General features: G+C 40.8%; 1 protein-coding gene across 1 annotated transcript in view; it reads left to right on the top strand.

Annotated features, from left to right (window-relative positions):
- Positions 7894–11784, top strand: part of LOC109836616 (aldo-keto reductase family 4 member C10-like) — a 23147-nt gene continuing 19256 nt past the window's right edge. The window contains exons 1-3 of the mRNA XM_020404575.1: positions 7894–8194; positions 8654–9238; positions 11510–11779. Of these exons, the coding sequence (XP_020260164.1) occupies positions 8672–9238; positions 11510–11779 (837 nt within the window). The 5' untranslated portion in view covers positions 7894–8194; positions 8654–8671. The remainder of the gene's footprint in view (positions 8195–8653; positions 9239–11509; positions 11780–11784) is intronic.

An 11784-nucleotide genomic window follows, 5' to 3' on the forward strand; every position in this document is an offset into this window, starting at 1 on the left:
GAATTTGTTGGATGGGCTAGCATGCGGATTGTTTAAGTCCGTTCCACATGTGACGTTAAGCTAAAAAAGTTAACCCTTTTAGTGCTACGATATTGAATACGTAGACTTCGTCTTTCTCCTGTGAAAAGACTAAACAGCGACGTGTATCAGACGTAGACTTAGGATTTTTGGCAAATCCTCAGCCATAAACGGATTTGATGTGCCTTTACCGACTACCGTTTGAGTCGGGCTAGCAAGCGGATCGTTTAAATCCGTTCCGCATGTGACGTTGTGCTAAAAGAATGAACTCCCTTAGACTTGATGCTACGACTTCAAATACGTAGACTTCGCCATTGTTACGGGAATAGGCTACCCGGCAACGCGTGTTAGGCGCTGACTTATCCTTACTTAGGATTCAGGATAAAAGTCCCCAGACTAGGATTCTGGTGTCTTCTTCAATCGGTAAAAGACTAAACCGGCAACGCGTGTTAGGCATTGACTTATCCCTGCTTAGGCTTCGGGATAAAATTCCCCATGCGTGTGAGGCACGGATTATGGTGTTATTAATAACAACCTACCACAATGTTGAATATGTGGGCTTTTGTCCTTTTTATGGTTAAGGACTAACCGGCAATGCGTGTTAGACATAGGCTTTGGGATTTTTGGCAAACCCCCAGCCATCAACGGGTTTGATGTGCCTTTACCGATTACCGTTTGAATCGGGCTAGCATGTGAATTATTAAAACCCGTTTCACATGTAACGTTGTGTTAAGAGAATTACTTCTCTTAGACTTAATGCTATGATTTTGAATACATAGACTTCGCCCTTGTTACGGGAATATGCTACCCGGCAACACGTGTTAGGTGTTGACTCATCCCTACTTAGGCTTCGGGATAAAATTTCCCAGGTTTAGACCCTGGTGTCTTTTTCAATCGGTGAAAGACTAAACCGGCAACGCGTATTAGGCGTAGACTTATCTCTATTTAGGAGTTGAGATAAAATTCCTCGTGCACCAAGTGTGCGGATTGGAAGTTGAGAATTGTGTCTTTTCTAAGAACAAAGACAGACTGGAAAATGAGAGAGGAAGAATTTTATATTCTATCTCCCGGTACTGAAGAGGAAGAATTTTATATTCTGTCTACAGTTGGAAAGGAAACTCAAGGTGGGATCTCCACCCCCAGAATCCAAAGAGATGAAACTAAGAGTGGGATCTCCACTCCGAGAATCAGAAAGGTTCAAATGGCCCTAACTTTTATAGGATTGGTCATTTGAATCAAAAGAATCCCTCATTCATTGAGGAGAACGCCCAAATTCGACCCTAACTTTTATAGGTTTGGTGGAAAAAGGAACAAATGTGGATTTTCGTTTATCGAAAAGGAACGACTCGGTCTTAGTCCTAACTATTTGTAAGCTTGACTAAGTGAGATCGGGAACAATCCTAACTTTTATAGGTTTGACTGTTCGAATAGAAAGTGGACCTCTCGTTCATGGAAAGAATCGAGAGAGGAATTTGGCTTTGGCCCTAATTTTTATAGGTTTGACCTGAAAAGAGAATGGAATATGGGTAGCAATGAGAATGCTGATCCGTACTATCACTCAAAGAAGGACTACCATGCTAAGTGATTAGGACCTAACATGTTAAGTCTGAGAATTGCCAATGACTGGCGAACCGAAATTTTGGTGAATCCACCATCGATTAGTTTGATCAGCGGATGGTTTGGTGAGGAAAGATTAACCTGTCAAAAGGATCGATCTCATCTCACAAAAATAACTCATAAGAGTTAGAGAATTTTGATAAAAATAAGAAGAAACATTCTGACATTCAGAGTTCGAACGTAGATTTCTTATTCATCAATTCTACAATGACTGGGTTATCCCTAAGAATACCCATGTGATATTCTTCAGTTTATACTCTTATACTTGTCGGAGTCTTAAGAAGCAGTTTATACTCTTATACTTGTCGGAGTCTTAAGAAGCAGTTTATACTCTTATACTTGTCGGAGTCTTAAGAAGCAGTTTATACTCTTATACTTGTCGGAGTCTTAAGAAGCAGTTTATACTCTTATACTTGTCGGAGTGTTAAGAAGCAGTTTATACTCTTATACTTGTCGGAGTGTTAAGAAGCAGTTTATACTCTTATACTTGTCGGAGTGTTAAGAAGCAGTTTATACTCTTATACTTGTCGAAGTGTTAAGAAGCAGTTTATACTCTTATACTTGTCGGAGTCTTAAGAAGCAGTTTATACTCTTATACTTGTCGGAGTCTTAAGAAGCAGTTTATACTCTTATACTTGTCGGAGTGTGGCGACTTAACTGAGCGATATAACGCCGACTTCAACCAAGGTTTGGATGCTATTCTTGAGAGCGAAGCAAGCCTTGGTGGGATGAAGGATCCTCCTGTGGTACGCGCAGTACTTTGGATCCGCAGTATTGTCAGCTTCCTCCTGATTGACGATAGTGTAGCTTGGATTTGTTTGTTTCAGAGGGATCGAAAATGGCTGAACTCTTTCGTCCTTCGAAGGATATCTTTTTGGATTTCGGTTCCGAAGTCTTTCTGTGCCTCGGGATTGCTGTTGTGACCTCTGATTGTTGAGGCGCTTTTTGCCGCTCGTTGCGGATTTGCGCTTGCACCTCGAATTTTAGAATTCGCGTTCCACAGCATCTCGCGCATGTCTTTCCCGTTAGGACAAGTTCTGTGGGCGGGGGGGCCCAGTATTAGCTATTTGGCCCCTTTCCGCCTTCTTCCTTTTAAGGAATCGTTCGGCTCGTTCTCCTCGCACCTTCAAATCCTTCCAGGTCTTTGGCGGTGCCATTCCCATAGCTTCAATGATGTCCAATGAAAGATTATTATGACAGGTCTGGAGGATGAAATCTTCGCTGACCGGATCCCTGCAATTCATTGCTTTATTTTGGAATCTCTTCACGAAGTTTTCGACTGTCTCACCATTCTTCTGCTTCTCATCAAATAGAGTGCCGATTGAGATCTCGGTGTCGTCGTCGAAGAAGTTCGTTAGAAACATATCCTCCATGTCGTCCCAACTGCTGATACTCCCCGGCTTGAGGCGACGATACCAATCGAAGGCCGCTCCGCGAAGAGTGCCAACGAATGACCGCACCATTAAGGGTTCATTCCCGGAGATTATTCCTAAGTGGGACTTAAAATATATTAAGTGTTGGGTAGGGGAACCCTTTCCATCAAACGGCGTAAAGTTGATTAAATTGAACTTTGCCGGATATGGAATTGATTCCCACTCCCTTGGGTATGGACATGGTATGCCGGACCTCTTCACTTCTTGAGCATTCATCAACGCGTTGATTTTGCTCTCCAAGTCCTTCATTTTCTTGTCTTCACTCGTATCTGTCTTCGAGTGATTTCTGGGAGAGGTAACGTGGTCTTCCTTCGCATTATCATCCGAGGGACCGCCTCCGTTATTGTTGTTGACAGGAGAGATAGTTATGTTGACATTATCCTCTTCCCGTTCATTCTCCTCTTGATTCGGATTATTGCGACGACTGGGTTCTCCTTGGTGAGTTGTCAGTGCCGCGATTTGCTGATCATGCATCTCTCTCATCTGCTGCATGGCCATCTCCATCTCGAATTTGAAAGCTTCCTTCTGCTTAGTCAGGGCCTCTTCAAGCATCTTGCTTACTTGTTCGGCGCTGATCATAAATGATTCGTACGCTAGATGTCGTGCCGTCGGACGCTATAGCCGAGCAGGAATCTGAACCATCATCTGACACATCTTCTTCCAAAGGAAGTCCCTTTTGCATCCTTTGGTAATTCCTTCGCCTATTGGTCCCCGATCGCAATCGAGTCATACGCTGGGACATTTCGGCAAACTGATCTGGGCTAAAGGTCATATTAGCAGACACCTCTAGGAGTTCGTCTTCTTGGCGGACAGGCTTCTTCCTACGGAAACGTCTTGGCTTGTTCTCAGGTGTTCTGGTAGAGATTCTCTCGAACACCGAAACTCTCCTTGGGGATTTAGTACAGCAGCATTCTGACAGCACCGCCTTGATTATGTTGGCACACGGACAGTGAGAATCCGTGTCTCGAGCATCTCTCTTTCGAGACTTACCAGCACCCCCAGCTCTATAGTACAACTCATCAGTTTGATAACTGGAACAACCCATAGAGTGTTGGCATGACTTCCCAGGTATAACACCATCATCATCAGATGAATGTGTTTCCCTCTGGGGATATGACGCTTTATTAGCGTTTTCAAAAGTCGCTCGTTCAAGTCTACGCTTTTGCGAGCGTGAAAACTTAACGGGCTCTTGAACTTCGACACGCAATCCAATGCGGTCGGTAACATGGGCTTTCCCTTTGTTATCTTTCTTGGGGGGATTAGCACGACCCCCAGTCTGGTTCGTTGTTTGGGGACCTTTCAACGGTCCCAATCGCTCCTTGATAGGTGCTTTGCCTCGATCTTCTGGTAAAGGACCGAGGCGACCTTTCAAAGGAACCCTAGATCTTGAAGAATCCACGTTCTTACCTGGCTCCGTAGGAGGTGCGGGAGCAGGGGAAATGGGATCTGGATTTGAGGACGACTGGACAATACCTCCGTCCCCTTTTGCCTTAGGTGCCGGCTTCGCCTTTGGCACCCACACTTGCTTGTGTTTTGACGGCTTCTTGACCGTCTCTTCTTTTTGCATCTCTTCCGCTTTCTGCAGAAGGACTCGGGCATGCGCGAGCAACGCGCGGCGTTTCTTGATTCGCTCTTCAAGGGTTGAGTGAGTCCTCTTGACGCGGACCCATTCATTTGTCTCCGCTTTGGAGGAGGAGTTGGTTGTTCGCTGTTGTTGCACCTGGCGCTGTCTGGACTTTAGATCCTCATTGTAGCGGATCCCGTCCATCGATTCTGCGGCCTTGGCCAACTGTCGCGCAAGGCGTTGACGCCGTCTTTGGCGCGCCCTCTTCGACAAGGTTGGAACACCTTCAGCAGTTGACTTCGCGGCGGAAGGGAGATCTGGATCAGCAGCTTCGACCTTCTCGGGTGCCGCAGGGACGTCGTGAGCCATGGGTGTAGCGTGCAATAGCGGCGAGGGGATCTTGGATCTTCGATCCTGAGGGCCCGCGAGCACTCTTGGAAGAGGAAGTCTTCCTACGCCCGTTTGGGGAGGCGGATCTGGAGGAGGAGGAAGAGAGGTACTCTTCAAACTTCTGTTGATCGAACTCGTATTCGATCTCTTCGTTCACCCGGATCTTGAAGGCCGGTTGCGTCACGACGGCCTCGGTAACGAGGCCGTTGGCTCCCACTGTGGTCGCCGGTTTGTTTTCGTCGAAAGTTGCCTTCATCATTGATTTCATTAAACTTTAAACGTTACAAATGAATTCAACCAACAAAGAAATAAAGATTACAACTTTCTTGAAAATAAACACAAGATCCGTTCGTCGTCTCTTGCTTGCGTGGGTCTTTAGCCTGTGACGGGGACGTCGATATCCGTGGACTACCTGGCAATCAGATCTGATCCAGAGCTTCGTCGATCCGCGAGGAGATCTAAAAACTTGAAGCGCCTATCTTGATAAAAGCGAGATATTTGCTCTTCTTAGTATTACCACAACAGGATAATACTAAGGATCGGGTACGGGTGATGTAGATCTGACGAAGAGACACCGTAGGTGCCTCAGTTCAGCTTTGAGACGTTTTCAATGCCCGTTTGACTGTTTTCGCTGTAACTTCTTTGTCTGAACTCGGATTTGAGTGATTTCAAATGCGTTGAAAGTCTGACGAAGAGTTCTATCAGTTCCAATGGTTAGATTATCTGTAGAATGAACGAGACACGAAGGGCGTTGTTCCTTCTGTAAACATCGCGGGATTCTCGATTAGCCTGTGCCTTCGTTATTCTGAAATTCTGTCAGCTCACGTAGTTCGTCGGTTCACTTCAAGCGTTCACCGACACCAGTCGAACTCCTGTGAACCAAATAGTGACGTTCATTGTTGTTCTTTAACACTGAGCTGTTCGTGGAGACCCATAGGCAATTTTCGATGCCTACAGCTGTCTCCTTCACTCTTCTCCAAATTGGTTTTCGGTCATTTTCCACTTTTTTAAACAAACTTTTGAGGGACCTTATGGAGGGTTAAGTTCAAATCTAGGGTTTTTTTTTTGTTCTCTTGAGCTTACATGAGTCTGAGCGAGAGAAGGGAGAGGGTAGAGAGAGCGCGCGTCAGTTTTTGGGGGAGGGTTAAAGGGTATAGCCTTTGGGGGGAAGGTAGGGTTAAGAGAGAGAGAGAGAGAGAGAGAGAGAGAGAAGAGTAGAAGAGGAGAAGAGGAGAAAGGAGCAGTTAGAGGAGAGGAGGAGGAGAAAGGCACATAAACTTTTTGGGGTTAATTTTTGGGAGAGAGTGAAAAATGGCTAGATCACAATTTCTTGGGTCTTTTTGGGGTTAAAGTATATGGAGAAAACTTCAAGGGGTTGAGCCCCAAAGCTTTATTTTTTTTACATTTTCCCCACAAAAATAACCTCATATTTTTTAAAAGAAAAGTAACTTTAGCAATCTCAATCATAATGATAATCATCATCATTTATAAGCAACTATTCTTCAATTTATGACCTATCATCCTCTTCTCCACCTTTGTCCTTACGTAGTTAATGTCCTCTGAGCCCACTAAGAAAAATGCCATCAATTTCTCTCTCTAAAGTCCCTACTTTTAGCGTTAAAAATGCACAGGACATAGATAGAGACAACTCTCCCAATCTTTGGGGACAATTTGATTTCGACAATGGCCACGTGGACCGTGCGATTAATTAATTTATTTCTCAAAGAGAATAATTTGAAAAGATAAAAAACTAAGGCTTGTTATATTCTTATTCATTAATATGAAACAAAAAAAAAAGGAAAGAAAAGAAAATTAGTATATTTTGCAGTAGGATTTTTTTTGACTTCTATCTTGCATCTAGAAGGCAGACCGGACTTTTTCCAACAGAAGCGCCATTTTGGATAAGACCATGAATTCTCTTATTTATTTATAGGTTACTTTTTTAATCAATGCTTAGGTAGCTAACTTTAATCATATGGTGAAGATTATGAAGGTTCGTGTCTACATCATGCTGATCATCGTAAAAAATAATTTAATTGAGCAAAGATATTGTTTGTTTTAAAAATGGATATTTCTTCTAGCTCACTAGACCATTTTGGACCAGAATTAGATACATAAACTCCTACGTACCAAAATCTAAACAATATTTGAGTTTATTTTGAGAACATGTGTAATTTATTTTGAGAACACGTGGGACATGAACGGAAAATCTTAATTTTTAGAATAACATAAAACTTTAAATAGTAAATTGTGACTTTACATATACGTCATGATATTTGAATGTCGAATCTGAATAAAAACTTCTATTTGCATTATAACCTCAATCCTCACGATAACTTTAAGACTTTGGTGTTGTGCTAAGAGTCCTATGATATGGATATTGAAACAACCCTGACTCAATTTTTATCGGCCAATGATTTATAGGGAAGTGTGAAAAATTTGTTACCCTTGCACAAAAAAGGGTTTCTATTTTGCACGATCTAAGGTTTTCAGCTCATAAGAAGATGGTGCTCAACACCTCAACCTTGGATTACTCACTTAGCGGCATGGTCCTTGGAGAGCAAACATGGATCAAGTATACTAGTATCTTCTTAAAAAAATGGGGAGAAAATTGTAAATCTTGCAAAAGAACTGCAATAAAGAAATATCCACAAACTCAAATTTGCATAAAATCTGAAAAAAAAAATGTAAACAAATAGGAAAGTTGGTATGCTAATAACCTAAAATAAGGAGATATAATATTCTCAAGGATTTCGACGTCTTTCCCCTCCTCTATTTTGCACAGTCAGGGCATTCTTTACAAATATAACAAAATTCTGATGCTATCTGATTAACGCAGTGCGTACGGTTCTTTACCCAGAGCCGGCACTGCGGTTTTCCTTTTTCCCGTCATTTTTTTCATAGCAGCATAAAAAAGCAAAGTACACCCAAAAGGAATGAATAAATAAATCAAAAGAAACAGAAGAGAGATTTGCGTACAATTTCTACAGTAAAGACTGCAATCGAAAACGACTGCTCATTCTCTCTCTTCTCTTTACCGTTACAAAGAAAGAAAGAAAAAACTCTGAAGGAAAAAATAAAACCCAAAAAAAATATTCGCATCATCTCTCAATCTCAATCTCTTTCAAAAGAGTTTGGTGGCGGGTGGCGGATCTTGGGTCGTCTCGATTAGGTGAGCGCTTTGTTGTTCTCTTTGTACCCTCAAATTCTCTTTTTACCCCTTTCCTTCTCTTCAGTGGGTCGCTATCTGTTTGTTTATTTGCTTGTTTTGGCTTTATTTTCAATCTTTTGTTGGATTTTTCCTGTTTGCTAATGATGGTTTTTGAACACGTCTCTGGGGTTTTGGATTCTTGTAGATATTTATACATGGGTGCCCTTTTGAGGGTTTTTTCATTAGTCGCGTCTTGTTGATTCTAGTTGTTCCATTTGTTGGGTTTTGTTCTATGAGGTTGTTAGCCATCTGGGTTTTCTTTTATTAATTCAATTCATTTTTTAATCTTTGAATGAATTGGGTCTCTTGGGTGTTATTTGTGTTATTGAAATCACTTCCTTGTCTTAATTTTGCGGAAAAAGTTGGTTTCTTTCAGTTGTGTAGCATCTCTCTATTTAAGTTGTATTTTTGGGTATTTAGGTGATTAGATTGGGGAAAATGAGAGGAAAGGGAGGTGCAAATGGTAACTGCTTCGTTTTGAGCACCGGGGCAAGGATTCCTGCTATTGGGCTCGGTACATGGCAATCTGGAGGAGATATTTGCGTCGAAGCTGTGTCTACTGCGTTAAAGGTTGGATATCGCCATATAGATTGTGCTCATTTGTATGAAAATGAAGCAGAGGTGGGAAAAGCATTGGCTGAGGCTTTTAGCGGTGGTCTTAAGAGAGAAGATGTTTTCTTGACATCGAAACTCTATTTCGCTACAAATTCTCAAAAGAGGATTGAGAACTCCGTTAGAGTTTCTTTGAAGAACCTCGGTGTGTCGTATTTAGACTTGTATCTTGTGCATTGGAGCGAGAGTTCAGCGTTTGGAGATGCTACTGATCCTCCGTGGAATTCGGGGAGTGATTATAGACAGTTTTTGCAACGTTTGAAACCGACTTGGAAAGCGATGGAGGATCTTGTGGAGATGGGTTTGGTTCGTGCTATTGGCGTAAGCAATTTCAGTGTTCAGCAAATTGAGGAGCTGCTTCAGTTTGCCAAAATTGTTCCTGCAGTGAATCAGGTTAGCCTGATTTGTTTTCATTTTCATAAATTACATATTATGCACAATTAATTATTTGTAAAAGATGTTACAGTGAATAGCTGCTTGAGTAGTAGCGATCTGATTAATAGCCGAGACAATTATGGAATTAGTTAATACCCTGTGAATCCCTCGACAATAAGAATATTTATAAATGGTATGTTATGCACTAGTAATTATTTGAAGAAAATGTTTCAGTTATTAGTAGCTTTATTAGTATTCTGATTAATAGCTTAGAAAATTATAAGTTGTTCGTCAGGCTTTCGCCCATTGCGGAAAATTTGCTCACTTGTCTAGTTTTCTTTGAACCCTTGAAGTCGGAGAAATGCATTATCTGACTTTGTTTCTTGATTTTGCATATTGAGCTTGAATTAGGTAAAAATTGATTACTGATAGTAATGAAAGCTAAAACAATGATAATCTACCCATTTCACGAGACTGTTGGCTTACCCAATATTGTCTCTTCTGAATTGTTTCCAATAGGCTGACTACACGATTTCAAAAAATAAATAAATAAATAAATAAAAGAAAGGAAGAAGAAGAAGCAAAGGTTAAGACATGATGGGATGGAATCCTTTAGTCTCTGAGATGTAAACCTCCATGTTTCAAGTGTCCATGCTTCTAATTACTATTTAGTAAGCATCACTATGATACCTTACACTATATTGAAAAGCAACTCCACGGCATTTAAGTTGCAATCAAACATTCGGTTTAAGCATTTCATTCCCTTTCATCTATAGCTGTTTGAGAAGCATTGCAACAATTACATGAACATGCCAATGTGGACATGGCTGGAAATGTTACACAAGTGTGCATGAAAAATGAAGTTATACCTGCGAATATCGTTTTGATATGTTTCTGAGATAGAGCTAAGCTCACAGTTTATTGTATATTCCTGCATGACTTTGATGCTGTCAGTACTTAATTTAATGGGTTGCACAAAGGCCTAAGATTGACACTAAACATACATGATGAATCTTAAATAGGCACTAAACTCTTCATTCATTTATTTATACAAACAGTCCAATACAGGCTTGGCTTGAAATGATATACAAAAGCACTTGAAATTCTGAATTGTGTCTACGAAACACTAATACCACAAGAAGAAAGAACACTTTGGTGGGTTTGGAGCCAAGTTCAATGGTTAAAGTATGTTTCTACGTGACATTGATGCACAAAGCCCTCTTTTAATTTCACATAACCCCCTAAACTTCGGGGGGTTTTCACATAACCCCCTGAAATGTGGAAGGGAGAGGGGTTTAACTATAAAAATAACTGAATAAGCAAGTTGTTTCATTTTTTAAGTTAGGAGGGTGGAGGGAGGGTGTTTCAGTTATTTAGTTATTGATGTTAGCAGGATAAAACTATTAGGTGAAGATGATACATGTGGCTTGGTTCTGTTATGGTGTCACTCAAAATACTTCAAATATGATGTCAATTAGAATTAGGGGGATAGTTTTGGATTTATCAAAATTTGGAGGGTAATTTGCAAATATAAAAGATTTGAGGGGTATATATGCAGATACCCAAAAAAACAAATACAATCAATAGCTAATAATGTAAATTTAACTAGAACATAATTAATTATTTACTTAAATAAATGCAAGTAAAATAGTATGCTAACTTCCTTCCTTAGTTTCCACAGTGGTCTATGTTACTCGGGCACTTTTGTCTGCAGCCATACCTGACACATATCCTTGTCGAAACTTCTTGGACACTTCTTGAATATATGCATATGTCTATTCATGTGTATACTCAATTATATAATACATGTTTTAATTTAAAACACGCCTCATGCGCTGCTTGGACGTATGTTGTACACTTCACATTTATTTCTTATATATTGATTTTATATGTAAATGAAAAAATTATGTTGATCTTATGTAAATTATTAATTTCAATATGTATAATAAATAAGATACATATATATAGCTGTGTCCCTATACCTGGTACCTGTACCCTTGCTACTGAGATAGTGGTCGATGATGAGGGGTCAACCTCCTCAGTAAGAGAGGAGGTCATCTCACATTGAATTTGGGCCACATTCAAAATCAAGAAAGTGCAGCGAGAGGTATGGGTTTGGTGCATTTTGGTAGTTTAGTCAATGATGAATGTTTATCTTTGCATCTTTCCAATTTTGGTAGTTTGGTCAAAATCTTTGTGTCTTTCCAATTTTGGTAGTCTAGTCAAATGATAAAAGTATGTACCCTTGTGATCGTATATTTTAACCTGTTAATGAATCCTTTCTTTTAGGTGGAGTTGCATCCTTTTTGGAGACAGGATGAGCTTGTAAAGTTCTGTCAAGAGAACGGCATTCATGTCTCTGCTCATACTCCATTAGGAGTGCCAGCAACAAGTGGAGCTGTGCCAACCATGGGCCTTGGCCTATCTGATAGTGGATCAGAGGATGAACCAGGAACTCCTAGGATTACATTTAGGAGGTCAAGATCAGTGCATGGACCAATGCTGAAGCTTTCTGTTGTTAAGGAAATTGCAGAATATCATGGGAAGACGCCTGAACAGGTAAT

Source organism: Asparagus officinalis, chromosome 4, assembly GCF_001876935.1.
Source record: "Asparagus officinalis chromosome 4, Aspof.V1, whole genome shotgun sequence".
NCBI lineage: Eukaryota > Viridiplantae > Streptophyta > Magnoliopsida > Asparagales > Asparagaceae > Asparagus > Asparagus officinalis.